The sequence below is a fragment of the Podarcis filfolensis genome (assembly GCF_964270895.1).
Source record: "Podarcis filfolensis genome assembly, chromosome: 4".
Lineage (NCBI taxonomy): Eukaryota > Metazoa > Chordata > Lepidosauria > Squamata > Lacertidae > Podarcis > Podarcis filfolensis.
Genome location: NC_139607.1, coordinates 50,390,550 through 50,405,814, shown reverse-complemented (window position 1 = coordinate 50,405,814; position 15,265 = coordinate 50,390,550). Strand labels below are relative to the sequence as shown.

At 42.4% G+C, this 15,265-nt stretch overlaps 1 protein-coding gene across 1 annotated transcript in view; it reads right to left on the bottom strand.

Annotated features, from left to right (window-relative positions):
• Positions 1 to 15,265, bottom strand: part of DSCAM (DS cell adhesion molecule) — a 312,391-nt gene that overhangs the window by 107,795 nt on the left and 189,331 nt on the right. Inside the window, exon 11 of the mRNA XM_083608743.1 lies at positions 14,054 to 14,227. Coding sequence (XP_083464869.1) covers positions 14,054 to 14,227 — 174 coding nt within the window. The remainder of the gene's footprint in view (positions 1 to 14,053; positions 14,228 to 15,265) is intronic.

The window sequence follows — 15,265 nt, the reverse complement described above, 5'->3', positions numbered from 1 at the left end:
CCACACCAAACAATACAAAGACACTGGGGTCATTGTTTTTGCTAGAGTCTACTTCTCACTCCACAAAAAAAAGATAAAACAATTATCTTCTTCAATGGGCATACACATTCCCACTGGATGTGCAGAGTTGTGTCCATGGGTGGTATTCAGCTAACTCATGGGTAGGCAAACTAAGGCTCCAGGGCCGAATCTGGCCCAATCGCCTTCTAAATCCGGCCCGTGGGCAGTCCAGGAATCAGCATGTTTTTACATGAGTAGAATGTGTCCTTTTATTTAAAATGCATCTCTGGGTTATTTGTGGGGCATAGGAAATCATTCATCCCCCCCCCCCAAAAAAGGTCTGAGGGACAGTGGACCAGCCCCCTGCTGAAAAAGTTTGCTGACCCCTGAGCTAAGTTCTACTCAGGGTATACACTCACTGATATTAATGAACCTAACTTAGTCATGTTCATACATTTCAGTGGGTCTACTTTGAGTAACACCTAGTTGAGTACCACCCCATGTACTTAAACAAATAAAATAAAGTGACAAACTGCCTTTTCCACATAGGTGCCCCAAAGCAGCTAATAAAAAAAAAAAATCAAATACAATGTGAACACCATTAAGAAGAGTTAAATAATAATAATAAATTCAATACAAAAATGCTAAACACGGAGATCTCACCCAAAGTGCCACTGTCAATCATGCAAAGGTCTGTTTGGATCAAACATCTTGTTTCATCCTCTTGTAGCCTGAAGGCTAGGTCACTTGATGGCCCTTCCCGGGGAGCAAATGCCAGGTGTTTATGTCACTGTAAGCAGGTGACTTCATCTGGTAAGTGTTTGTGAATAAAAGGGTGTCTGGTTTTCATCATAATTCTGTCTGTCTGTCTTTTTTTTTTACTTACATTTTTGCAGTACAATTACATCCTGAGAAACGGAATTTTATAAAAAAAGGAAGCAATTCTGCCTCCGCACCAGGACCAATTTGCAACTAGATTTTCAAAGCATGCAGCTGCTGGGTTGCTGAGCACAAGGAAGGAAGGAAGGACAGGCCACACCTGGCTGGAGTCCCAAAGAACCACAGCAACCCTCCTTTCCAAGCACTGGACCGAGGCGGAAGCATGAAAGACCTGTGCATTCACCACTCCTGCTTCTAATCACACCAAAACCAACATTCTGTTGTGAGGATTTACCGAAACTGAGTCCAATAGGCTATGTCAGGTCAATGAGGCTTGTATATAGTTGGCAACATGACTTGCTTTACTGAACTTCGCAGGGAAGAGTAGCATTCAACACTAAATTATTGGAGATAAACAACAGGCCTGAGTGGAAAGCAAACTGCATCAGCCTGTCGTTTAGAAAATCAGGAATGGAGAGGTGGATTTGTGAGTCATCGGTATCTACATATGGCAGTTTAATCACTGAGGTCATTCAAGTTTGAAGTTTAGCTGAGGAAAGGGAGGCGAGGATCAAATCAATGAAAGGCCACTTAAGGACAACAATAGTAAGGAAAAATGAGAGTAGGGAGAGTAGATTTTGGCCCAGTTCCCACGTCTCATTAAACCTTAGTTTAATGTAAACTATCAGCATGCTGATGCATGATGTACGAAAGGATTCCACGACGCCTACTCCTTCTCTTCTGCTGCTTCTGTCTCATGTAGATGGGGAAAGCTAGAGTCTGGCTTGCGTTGTCTGAACCCTGGTTTGGGGTTTGTTTTCTCCAACCAACTGTAAATTTTATTTTATTTCTTCAATTTATATACTGCCCTTTATCCAAATATCCCAGGGTGGTGTACAACATTAAAACATAATTTTAATATAATATAATATAATATAATATAATATAATATAATATAATATAATATAATATAATATAATAAAATATTATATTATATTATATTATATTATATTATATTATATTATATTATATTATATTATATTATATTATATTATATTATATTATAATACAATACAATACAATATAATTTTATAGTAATAAAAAGCAGTAACAAAAACCACAGAAAATATCGTGGTAACAGTCCCCTCACATTTCAAAGGCCATAGATAGTTTAATGACTGAAGGCCTGGGTAAAGAGACTATTTTTGCCTGGTGCCTAAAGACACGTAATGATGGCACAAGGTGAGTCTCTCTGAGGAGAGCATTCCACAGACGAGGAGCCATCACATAAAAGGCTTGTTCTCTTGTTGTCGCCCTCTGAGCCTACCGGGGAGCAGAAGTGGAGAGGCTGTCTTTAAAGTATTGAGGTCCTGAGCCTTTATAGAGCACCAGCACTTGAATTGGGACTGTTAACCAACTGGCAGCCTGTGCAGTCAGGCCAGGATAGATGTCATATGCTCAACTCCTCTTGCTCTGGTGAGCAACCTGGACGTCAAATTTTGCACCAGCTGAAGTTTCTGAACTGTCTTCAGAGGCAGCCCTACATATAACACATTGTAGTAATCTAACCTAGAGGTTACCATAGCATAGGCCAAAGAAGTTAGGCTATCCCTGTCCAGGTAGCGACAGAGCTGGGCCACCAAACGAAGCTGACAGAAGGCACCCCATGCCACTGAGACCACCTGGGCCTCAAGCAATAGCAATGGATCCAGGAGCATCCCCAGGCTATGTACATGTTCCTTTAGAGGGAGTATAACCCTTTCACGAGCAGGCAGTCTCCCATCCACCTGGTCTAGGGAACCACCCACTAACAGCGCTTCAGTCTTCTCAGGATTGAGCTTCAGTTTATTGGCTCTCATCTAGACCATCAACGTCACCTTGGTTACTCGTGGTTTCTTTGGAGTAAAGTAAACAAGCCACAAGCCCAGGAGGACATGAGAAGCCAGACTCATGTTTGTTTTATCCACAGTACAGAAGAAACAGAGGAGGAGCACTACCGCAGCAATTGACTAGTGTGAACTAGCATGGTGCTCATTTGTATTAAACTGGTTTAATGTGGCCTGCAAACGAGGACTTTGAAAAAAAGAAGAACAAGCAGGCATATGGAGAAAAAACATCTTGCATAGAAAAGAGACTACTTATTTAAGAGATGAAAATTCAGTTTCTCCTTCCCTCCCTCACACACATTCACACAAGCAAAACAATATGAAGTCTGCATAATACCAAATATTCCTCTCCCCCTACTTTTGCTTTCTCATTTCTTCCATCTGTTTCATCTTTTATTCTGCCATTTCTCCTGGCTGTGCCTCCTGTTTTCAAGCATCTACGCTGTCTCTCTCTTTCTCCTCACCTTTTAAAACGCTAAAACACATTTGTCCCAGACATTGCATGGCATCCGTCTGTTTATTAATCCAGATTTTTTCATGAATTTATGCTTCATCATGCCACTGAAGCAAGGAACGATTTGTAGTCCCCCCCCCTTTCAAAATGGTGCAAAGTTAAATGGTGTCAGCATTAGCACATAATCCCACCCACTCAAAACTCCCACCAACCATCTCTGAGGTTGCAACTCTATACACCTTTACGTGGGAGTAGAGATGGGGCAGAAATTCAATTCAGTTGTCATTTATAGGCAAACCTGCCTAATCACCGTTTCTGAAAAAACATACGAAGTGAAAAAGAAGCATTCTTTTAAATTTGTACTTCTTTGAATTCTGCATTGCAATTCTCCAAGCAAGCAATGTGTACATAATTTGTGCATGGGAGGGTAAAGTGTGCAAAAAAAATGCAGGTATTTGCAAAGATAGAATACAATATGCATTATATAAGGGGAAAATGCTTTGCAAAAATGTGCCCCTTGGGCAAAACAGCATACCAAGTTGCATATTTCAGGATAAATTTGTAGTGAAATGCTGAATTTTCACAAGTATGTGGTATTTAAAAAAAATGACAAACCAATGTGAAAATTTGGAAAACTGAACTTAAGAATGTAAAAATGACCCTGAAGTTGTATGCCAGCTCCCTAGGCCAATAAAGTGAGATGAGCGCCACAACCCCAGAGTCGGTCACGACTGGACCTAATGGTCAGGGGTCCCTTTACCTTTACCTTACTGCCAAGAGGGCAATCACCCAGCCAAAAATTCCTGTAAAAGGCCTCAAGAGCTACTATACATTTGGTTATACCATAATAAAATTCAAAAGGTGGGAAGAATCAACAGAAACAGAAATCAACAGAAAAATATTCTTTCTAAAGGTAAAACCTAAACTGATATTGCTGATGATTTACACATACCGGTATATTTCAGTCTGGTATAATGTACAGAAAATGAGATCTGGGTCATTGGAGAAGTTCAAGACAGGCGAAAAATTAGAGCTCTCTTCGGCTAGCTTTCCAAATAATGCCATAAGCAGAATGAAATGCTGCTGTCAAATACTTGGCATATATTTACTTAAAAGCCTAATATAATGCTCCTAAAATCTGCAGTCAGCCTTTCTATAGGGCTGAACATTTCACGGCTAAACTACTTCTTTAAAAATGCAAGGATGGTTTCAAATACATTTCTTTTGGAACAGAAGGTTTCCAAGATTAAAGCACACGTCTTAACCAGCTTGTTTTACATTCCATTATAGTCCTGTGGATGGTGCAATGGGTGGCAAATGAATCAGAACAAGAGGATGAAAAGACAGAGAGAAAAAGAGTGAGTGAAAGCTCCGCACGTCAAGACATCACCCATTTTACACTTAAGAAATTTACAAAATCCCCATGGTCACAAAAATTGCTTTACTGCTGTACAGTAGCCTACATTTTTAATGTGATTTTGCTCACATTGTTGCAAGAGGCTTATTTGCCTCATGAAGTGCATGAGCTAAGATATAGGGGGAAATAGTCCAAAAGTGTCAGAGAATCAATATCGCTCTTCAAAATGCAGCTTAGAAAGTTAAAAACCTGAGACATCAAATCCAAAAGCCCCTCAGTACAATGGTTGTTTGAGAGTAAGTCCTAGAGATTTCAGTGAGGCCCAATCCTATACTGAGCATCCACCAGCCGATGGCGTGATAGGGTTAAGCAGAAGTCCTGCAATGCTGGGGGGGAAGGCTAAATATGCTGATAAATTTCAGCAGGACATCTACAAGAGGAGTGGGGAGTCTGTGGCCCTCTAGCTGTTGTTGGATGACAGCGCCCTTCATTCCTGAGCATCGACCGCGCTGGCTAGAGCAAGACATCTGGAGGAAGCAGCAGGCAATAGGGCTGCCTTCTGAATGCCCAGCATCAGTGCTGTTTCTGAGAGGGAGAGGGGCAAGAAGGAGTGAGGTGTGGGGTGGCGGTTGGAGCCCATCCTATGCTCCTGCTGCAGCCATGTGTTGCACCTGCCTTGCTTCCGACCCCCACCCCTCTCCCTCTGAGGAACTGGCAGCAAGCTTAATGTTTGGAAGGCAGCTGAGTAACGCCACTCCACCTGGGTCACTCCTCAGAGCACTACTGTCTGGAGGGCATTAGACTGAGGAAAGGTGCCATATCAAGTGGCAGGAAGCTGGCAGAGAAAGAGATCACCCACTGGAAATCCTCTTCCCCCCCCCCAGGAAGAAGCCCCCCAGACGCAGTGGCAGAGCTTCATGCTCTGGCACCGGGGGGGGGCAGAGAGCAGGTGGGGGCGGGGCTGGCACACGTCCCCACCTGCTCTCTGTCCGTAGGGGTGTGCTGCCCAGCGCACGGGGGGCGCAGCTGCAATGGCACCCCTCCGGGATCACGCTGCTGGGGGCGGTGTGCTCTCCCCACATGCCTCTTCCTCCGCCAAGGCCATTTTGATGTATTTTTAATCCTTGTTGGAAGCCGCCCAGAGTGGCTGGGGAAACCCAGCCAGATGGGTGGGGTACAAATAATACATTATTATTATTGATCATTGGCTGATTGGAGCTGATGCGAGTTGGAGTCCAACGACATCAGGAGGCCACAGATATAGGAAGAGTGCTGCCCATGCAGAGGAAGCTGAGTCCCAGAGGCATACGCAAAGACAGAATGAAATCTGGGATATTGATGTTGCTTGTTTTGTAGGACATGTTCCATTTCATTCATTGTATTTCAAATAGTTGTAGGCTGCCTTTAAGGACTTGAATGCTCTCAATGCAACTTCCACTACAATATATAAGTAACATCAATTAACTCCCAAACCATGAAACATAACACTAAAATAACCACCAAAAAGCCACCACAATATTAAATAAGCATTCCAAACCAGTAACCTCTGATAAATAATTATGGATAAAACCACTTCAGCCCATGAAAACTTATTAAACAAACATAACCAACAACAACAAAAGTGTTTCAGCCTGTTCTAAAGGCCTTTAGTGATGGGCCTTGACAGACCCCATCTGGCAAATTTTAAGGATATTGCACCAACATAAATACTGGTGACGCTGAATCTTTCTCCAAGACAAACTCCAGCACACTCTTCTGATTAATGCACTGGTGGAACACAGAAGCAGTTATTGCCATCCATGTTAAACAGGGCGTGGGTGGCGCTGTGGTTAAACCACAGAGCCTAGGGCTTGCCAATCAGAAGCTTGGTGGTTTGAATCCCCGCGATGGGGTGAGCTCCCATTGTTCGGTCCCAGCTCCTGCCCACCTAACAATTCGAAAGCACGTCAAAGTGCAAGTAGATAAATAGGTACCGCTCCAGCGGGAAGGTAAACAGCGTTTCTGTGCGCTGGTCTGGTTCGCCAGAAGCGGCTTAGTCATGCTGGTCACATGACCCGGAAAAACCATCTGCAGACAAATAGAGCGAGATGAGCGTGCAACCCCAGAGTCGTCCGCGACTGGACCTAACGGCCAGGGGTACCTTTACCTTTATTTCACTATATTTGTATAGGAGATCTCCTATACATAAAGTTGCTTTCTCAACTAAGTATTTCCTGTGAAGGTGTTTTAAAAATACAATCATCAGACAGTTCAGGTATTAGAGAAGTGACTTATTTCAAGGACAAACACTATGGCGATAATTCATAGTGTAATGGAAGGATTAGCAGATATACCTGTCAGGAAGTTAAACGAGAACATTATTGTCTCTCTTAAGGGCCTCAGCTACATTTGTAAAGATAAAGCGCTTTATATGCGCTACAACACTACGACACCATAGTGTGGAGTCCCGTTTTTCGCCAACAGAACTTCCGTAAATGAAGTTTACAACACATTTAACTGAATTGTTTATTTGATGTGTCTAGATCCAGCTGAGAACAGTACAGATGCAGGAAACTCCTGACTTCACCATTTAGTTTAGCCACTAGGTGGCACTGGACTTACAAGCAAGTCCAGTGCCACCTAGTGACTAAACTAAATAATGACATTATCTATACACAGCAATGAAAAAAATATTGTAGCATATTGTGTTTTTATCCATGCATACATTTTCAATAATCTGAAGTGAGTTATATCCCTGCCACAAACATTTCTACTCTAGTCTCTAATATAAGAGTAAAAGGAAGAAGGAAAGATCGGGGGCATGCTGTCACTCTTTGTTAAAAAGTCTCGTTATAAGATGTCCTTTGTGTGTGTGTGTTTCTTTTAAAGCCAGTATCCTCATTTGGGGGGGGCAGCGGTGGTGGTGGTGGGATCTGATAGTAAGGTACTCATTTGTATACAAAAGCACTTTTTCATATTTGTATGAGGGCATATGTGGCAATTATCCTACAAAGATACAGTATTCATTTCAGGCAATTGCCACGGGCTCGGCATTACTGAGAGGAGTAAAAAAGCATTAGAATCAACAGGGGGAAAAAGGATATTCCAGTTTTTCTACCCGCTACCTTGAACATACTTCACGTTTAATTTCATCCTATTGCCACGGGCACTGTGTTGTTATGACAGCTGATCTGCCATTGAATAGCTGTAAAAGAAAATCAACAAAGGATCGCTTCAGTGACTTTCGATGCAATTTATTGGAGCTTGTATCTTGCGGCTGCTGCCGCCTGTCGGGGTAATGACACATGATGGGTGATTAAAGTGCAAGTCCTTAAATCAAAGCTGTGCTGATGGTCTGAAGAGGCAGCAAACAGCACTTGGAGCTTGTTCATCTCGCATGGTGGGAGGACCTCATTAGGACCAAAGTAAAAAAAAAAAATGCCTGTTATACTAACAAGAGCAAATTCTTGTGTCTAGGGAAACTTTTTTCATGTTTTCAAGGTTTAGCATAAATTTTCCTGCAGCTCCTCTCTGAGTGGCTGTGCGATCAAACATAGTAATATAAAAAATACTGATTTGTTATCATGCGCCAGCATGCATCTGAGGATAACAACTGCAAATTCAGGTGATTCTAGTGCTTCCATTTATTTTTATACATTCCACAGCTTTTGGCTTCCATCAGGCAGAAACTCAGCTTTTCCATTTGATATTCTTAAATGACAATTACATATAAAACGTATAAAGCAATGAACAATTAGGTATTTGCCAGAATGGTATAGTGGCAATAAATAAAGCGTCGGGAGACTTATATGAGAAAGCCTAAGGGGAAGGGAGGCAGGGAAGGCATGAAGGCTATAATTCTGCATTCAGTTACTCACAAGGCAGAGAACTGAAAACAAAAGGATCACCTCCTTGCAGTGTAATTTACAATGAGTTGTGAAAAACGAAAATCACTTAGGATCCCTGATTTTACTATATCCCCAGGAGGCTATTCTATTATCTGGGTGCCACAAATAAAAAAAATACTACTTTGTTTTCTTGTTTTGTTTTAATCTTCCCCTTCCACTCACAATCACTTTTACATTTGGTAATTCCTGGCCATATTTCTTCATCACGAACCACAGATAGTATTTTTTAAAATAAAAATCAGGCAGGTGCACCCTGCCTTTACACAGACTTAAGGGCACATGCTCATTGGGAAGCAGTAGATTGTGGTGTTTATGCCTTTAGGTGCTTCACTTATTTACTTAGGCACTTCTGTGTCATTTTGCAAGGCAAATGAGACATATACATACACACAAAGCCTGGAATCACAAATGGGCCAAAATCCCATTCATATATATTTTAAAATATCGTTCCACATAAATGTTCCACTTGTCCATATCTGGCATCATGAATAGCTGAGAAACATCAGATATTAATTCTGCATATGGCTAGGGTGCCTCCAAGCTCTCATTATTTTGTGGGAAGAAAGCACATACCAGAAATTTAGATTTGCACAATTAAAGTAGGCTAAAATGATTGAAATGCATCCTGCCACCCTAGCACAACAAATCCACTATTTAAAAACAACAACAGACTATTTGTAGTTAGGAAAGTGATGGGGGGGGGGAGCACAGAAAAGTGTGGGACGGATGGGTGGATGATTAATGGGAAAGTTTTTAGCACCTTGCAAGCAAATCAGGATGAATGTGCATTGTCCTGAAATCAGCCTGTAAAGAAATCGGAATGAATGCTTGATAAAGACTGGACAGAGTCTGACCAAGACATAAGCTTTGTGCAAGCAAATCGAGAAGAATAATCAATAATCAAGTCATCTGGAGATCCCCAAGTCTCTGGAAACCAATGGCACCTCTGGAAAGTTGATTGAGTCAATAATGCATCTGTTGTTGAGAAGAACAGCAGATGCTTTGTTGTATTGCTTGGCTTGTTACAGCAGTTGTTGCAACACAGACTCAAGGAGGCAGACTAGATCATTTTTATATAAAAAGGTAAATTTTACCATCATGAAGTCTCAGTATGGAAATAAGGAATGGTTTTACTGCCCTTTTTCACAGCCTTTCAAGTATGAGAGAAAGGGAAAGACTTAAGTTTTCCCAAACAATAACAAGCAGGCATCCCAACATTTCCATTTGCCCAAGTCGAAAAACCAAGAAAAACATACTGAAAAGTTGCAAAGGGTAGATTTTTATGATTGTGATTCACTGGGGTCATGGTGTGTGTGTGGAAATCCTATTTATAAAGTGGGTGAGGGCCCCCTCCCCCACCCCAGATGAGCCCATCAATCAAATAGTGAAAAATATGTCATTTGTGTATAATTATCTCATTTTAAAATATTGGAGTTATTCAACTGCTAGCAAGTTGTGAACACATATTACTGGTGGTTTGTGAGATGAGAGGTGTTGATCTTTACATACATCTTTCTCAGAGCAGCAAATTACTTCCTGGACTCTCGTGACCTAAATGATGCTTCTTAATCGGCATTAGTTTCTCAGTAGCTCTATCATAGTAAAGTTTGCCCAAAAAGCCTCTAATTACTAAGGAATGCACTGGGAGAGGGTGGACGAAGAGGGTTAGCCGGAAAAGATCTGTCAGTCATTTTTGCATTTTTGAGAACTACATTTCTTTCTAACCTTGTCACCCAGAAAACGCTGCCTGTAGCACTTTTCCCTCCCTCCTCTCATTCTGAGTACAAGGAGAGGCAGTTAGAGTGTGACCTTGCAGAGCTGGGCAAACACATTATGTGGGATCAATTAATGGCTAGCAGTGAGTCACACTGCGAGGGAGCTTGAGGCTTGCAGTAGTACAGATATCCCTCAGGACTGGAGCAGAAAAGCCAATATTGAAGGCAGCAGGGAGGGGTGCATGTGCGTGTGTGTAAGAAGCAAGGAAAATGGTGGAGGAAAATACAACAAAGGAACAATAAAGCAACGAATGAAAGCATGAACGCGAATAAAAGATCTGCAGAACACCACAGAGGTTCTTATTGCTATTGCCTATGAAACACCAATCATATAATTCTGCCTATTGATCTCCCAACTGCCTTTAATGTATGCTTGGCTCAAGGCAGTCTCGCCTAACAAACAGTGCATGTGGTAACTGCTTTTCAAATGCAAGACTGAACGTGTGAGTGTGCAGAGAGAGGAGGGGAGGGGGAAGAGGGAGGGGGGAGTGCATGGCATTGCATGTCTATGTTTGTTATCTTAGAGCCGGAGGAGCTTTCATTAGATTCAAACAGTAACTGACTCTCCAGAGAGGTCCCTGCTCTTATTTGATAAGGGATGCTCTTTTATCACACATGAAACTGCATGGCATGATCAGACAAAGACTGTGTATAGCTGTCAACCAAGGAGAAGCTAGGGTGGGTTTTTTTGTACCTGATTACTAAAAGGCACTGCGTTACTACTAATCTACAACTGGCCTGTTAACAGTTGCCTTGGAAAACTGCTGTTCTGCCTGATTTCTTAAAAACAAACAAAGCCCAACACTGCAAAATGTGAGCAATTCCTCATATCTTGTCTTGTGTGTTATACTGGACCATTCCAGATTAATTAGGACAAAAAGTCCTCTCATCACTGAGACAGTATATCAATAAATCATAGAATTGCAAAGTTGGAAGGGACCCTGAGGATCATTTAGACCAACCCCCTGCAATGCAGGAATATGCAGCTGCTCCATACAGGGATCGAACCTGTGACCTTGGCATTATCAGCACCATGCTCTAACCAACTAAGCTAGAGAAGAAACACACATTTTCAACCAGGGATTAATGCCACTAGTATGCCCTGAAAAGACCTGTGCTATATCTTTTCAAAGCCTTCAATGTTCAGCAGTACTTAGTATTCAGAATCTTTCATCAAAATCCAGGGGGCCCTCAGCGTAGTGCTGTCAGTTGACCTCTACCTCACTCCAAAACACAACCCCCATACAGACATGCCTTTTTTAAAAAAACTTGCCACTATCCTCCTCACCTGGCCCCCAGGCAACGTTTTGGTTTCCATCCACAGTAGCCACCTGCCACTTAAATTTGTCCCCAGTGTAAAGTGCTGGCCCCACAGGTTTCCTAGATCTATGGGCCAAGACATTGCATTCTGGGTAAATGAAATTATATACGATTCTGTGAGGTTGCTGCACCACAGGCCTTGAAACCACAACCCTAGCACAGCTATTTATTTAGTGAACACAATCCTATTAAGCAAAGTGAAAGCGCCGTCATAGGAATGGTTCATAACCTTCATGTGCTCAGTGAATCAGATAAAAGTGACACCCTCAGCTAAATCTTCCATAGCCTATATCCCTCTATTCACTAGTCTAGTGGGCCATAAAACTCTCCTTACTTGTGGTAATGTGTTTCAAAGGACTTCAGTAACACAGTAGTAGGTCATCACCTGACTGACAGACTGAAGTGCTGCGTTACTGATGCTAAGCCCAGCTCTCATGACACGAGGAGTCCATGGAAATATTCCTTACGCAGCACTTCCACAAGGTAACACGCAGGAACCCACTATTGACCCGTCCAATAAAAGACAAGAGTGGAGTGCCTGGTGTGAGACCTCCAAGAGTCAGTCAGGCATATTCACACTATTTTATTCCCTCTCTCAAGAAAGGAGACCCGTCGTTTATATAACAGCTTCTGCAACCAACTGATGACAAATTTGAAGGACAAAACAAAGAATATTCCTAACTGTCCTTGTATTCCAGAAACTCGGTGTTAATCCAAAAGGCCAGAGTTCAAATTATTATCTAAAACAGAGATAGAAATAAGGAAGTAGAATGTAGCCTAAAGGCATGAGCATGATTCTCCACCATTTCACTAGGGTAGAAAAAAGCCCACTGCATTATGGCATGGTCCAGTCGTAGATTCTGCAAGACAACAGTGTACATGAAGACACAAAGCTCTTCCCCATATATAAGGGAAACCTCTAGGCACACATATTTGTTGAACTTGTCAAAATGGCTCATAATGTGGGAGCCAGCCATACCGCCACCTCTTTTTTTGAGAAATGTGGCTATTTACTATGAATAGCCTAGTGCAGGAGTCCCCAAATGGTGGTCCATGGACTGACTACCAGTGGTCCATGAGCTTCATTCAGGCGCTCCATGGCAAGTCAGCCAGTGTGGTGTAGTGGTTAAGAGCAGTAGTCTCATAATCTGGTGAACCAGGTTTGTGTCCCCGCTCCTCCACATGCAGCTGCCAGGTGACCTTGGGCTAGTCACACTTCTTGAAGTCTCTCAGTCTCACTCACCTCACAGAATGTTTGTTGTGGGGGAGGAAGGGAATGGAGATTGTTAGCCGCTTTGAGACTCCTTAGGGTAGTGATAAAGTGGGATATAGAAATCCAAACTCTTCTAAATATGAAAACGAATCTTAATTGCATTGCTATTAGGTGTTTCTAACATTAGGTGGTATTCAGAGCTAGTCTGACTCAGAGCAGACCCATTGAAGTTAATGGAAAATAACTAACTGCACATTCCTAACCATGCTACTCAGAAGTAAGTCCTGTTGAGTTCAATATTAGAAATAAAAGAAGCAATTAAGAATAAAATTAGAAATCAAACAGCATCTAGCACAGCACACTACAATTGCTACAACAGAAAAATCATTAAGTGGTCCACCAAGAGCATCAGAAAGTTTCAAGTGGTCCACGGGGTGGGGTGGGGGGGAGTTTGGGAACATCTGGCCCAGTGACTGCAGAACAAAGGATGCATGCTATTGTTGAGAAATCATCAGTTCTCATAGTGACAGAAACAGGGGACCTTGAGCTGAGATGCTGTCATTATGAAAACTAAAAATAATGAATAAGCATCCCCTGGTGAAAGCATTCTCAAGCACTATGCAGTGATTTGAATCAACTCTGTCTTGGTTTAATATATCAATGTAATACAAAAGGTTTCCCATACCCTAAGACAACCTTTCCCAACCTGGTGCCCTCCAGATATGCCCTCCAGATATTTTTTGTCTATAACTCCCATCAGCCGCAGCTCTGCTGGGTGGAGCTGATGGGAGTTATATCTCCCCCCAAGTCAGTGTGGTGTGGTGGTTAGAGTGTCAGACTAGGACCTGGGAGACGAGGGTTCAAATCCCCCACCCAGCCATGAAGTTTCCCAGGTGGCCTTGGGTCAGTCACTGCCTCTCAGCCTAACCCACCTCACAGGGTTGTTGTGGGGAGCAAAGGAGGAGGGGGAGAACCTTGTACGCCACCTCAAACTCCTTGGAGGAAAAGGAGGAAAATATAAATGCAATAAATACATTACAGTAAAACATATGGGAAGCACCAGGTAGGAGCCCCAGGTAAGACCACTCCAAGGGGCTCCAAATATGGTCCCAGAAGTTGACTGAAATGTTTGATATGCAGTGTCAACTCTTCCCCTCCCTTGCACACTTAATCTTCCTCTAGTTGTACCCAGCATTTTCTGTCTATATATTTAAATACAGGAGATTACAGATATGCCTTTGCAACTTAATAGTTATTACTTGGATCAGGAATAAATTCTTACTTTTAACAGTGAGGTACATGGACTTGCTGACGTCAGCCCCCACATCATTGCTGACCTTGCAGAGGTAGTATCCACTATCTTCTTCCAGCACATGCTTGATCAACAGGGAGCCATTTGTGAGAAGCTGGATGCGCCCATTCAATGCAATTGGCTGGAACTGGGGGACTCCAGCACCTATTGCAAGAATAAAAGGTGAATCGGAAGGTGGAAATGAGACACAAGAGGGTAGAAGAGTGTTACTGTGGACAGAACCAAACTCAAGTGACCTAGGATTTTCAGAACCCACCACTAAATCAAGGGTGGGGGAGGAAGGAGAGACTGCTTTTTGCCAAAATGTTATAAATCAAATCACATAGAAAAAGGCGTTCATATGATGCTTGTAATAATCACTGTGAGCCAGACTGAAAATAAAGCACTTAGGTTGACAACCATATTTATTGTGGTTTATTGCAGTGAGCTGCCCAGAGTGGCTGGGGAAACTTATTTTTATTATGATTATTTAGTTCCCTGATAGCTAAATTATGCTCAATTTATGCTTGAATATCCAGAAATGTATGCAGTCCTCATGACACACACACACACAAAAGAATTAACATTGGGAATAGAGCACAGAGCAAACAAGAAGCGAAGCAGTGGAATGCCTCTGTGGAAGGAAACTAGGATATTTATGCTGCCCATGTGGTTCCTTCCATCTTGATATTTCCAAAGTGGTGTGGAAGAAACCATTGGAAGCAGTTCCCCTGCCCTCGTGTACCAGTACATGCCAGCAGACAGATGTTCTTCAGGACTAATCTGCAGGCTATTCCAGAACTGTAACAATGTAGGACCTGGGCACAACTCCTTGGGAATGTCTTGCAAAGTCCCCATGTAAATCTTCCTTGAGATGATGGAAGACGATGGGGAAGGGCCCACTGCAACTGCATTGGCCACATCATTTTCAGGGCGCCTGCAGCACATAGCACTTGGAACAACTGATTGTATTAGAACAGTGATATCCAAGTGACAGTCAAATATGGTTACAACACCAATGATATTGAACAGTAAGCTTTAAAAGGCTAACAAGCTAGCTGACCCATTGAGAAAGATCATTTAACCTACTTCATAGTTCTCATTCTTCTCATGAACAGTTTCCAAAACCATAAGACTTCTGAGTGCCTTTTAAAAAAAGAAATCAAAGGCTAAAAGGCACTGAGGTCTTAACTTTAGTAGTTC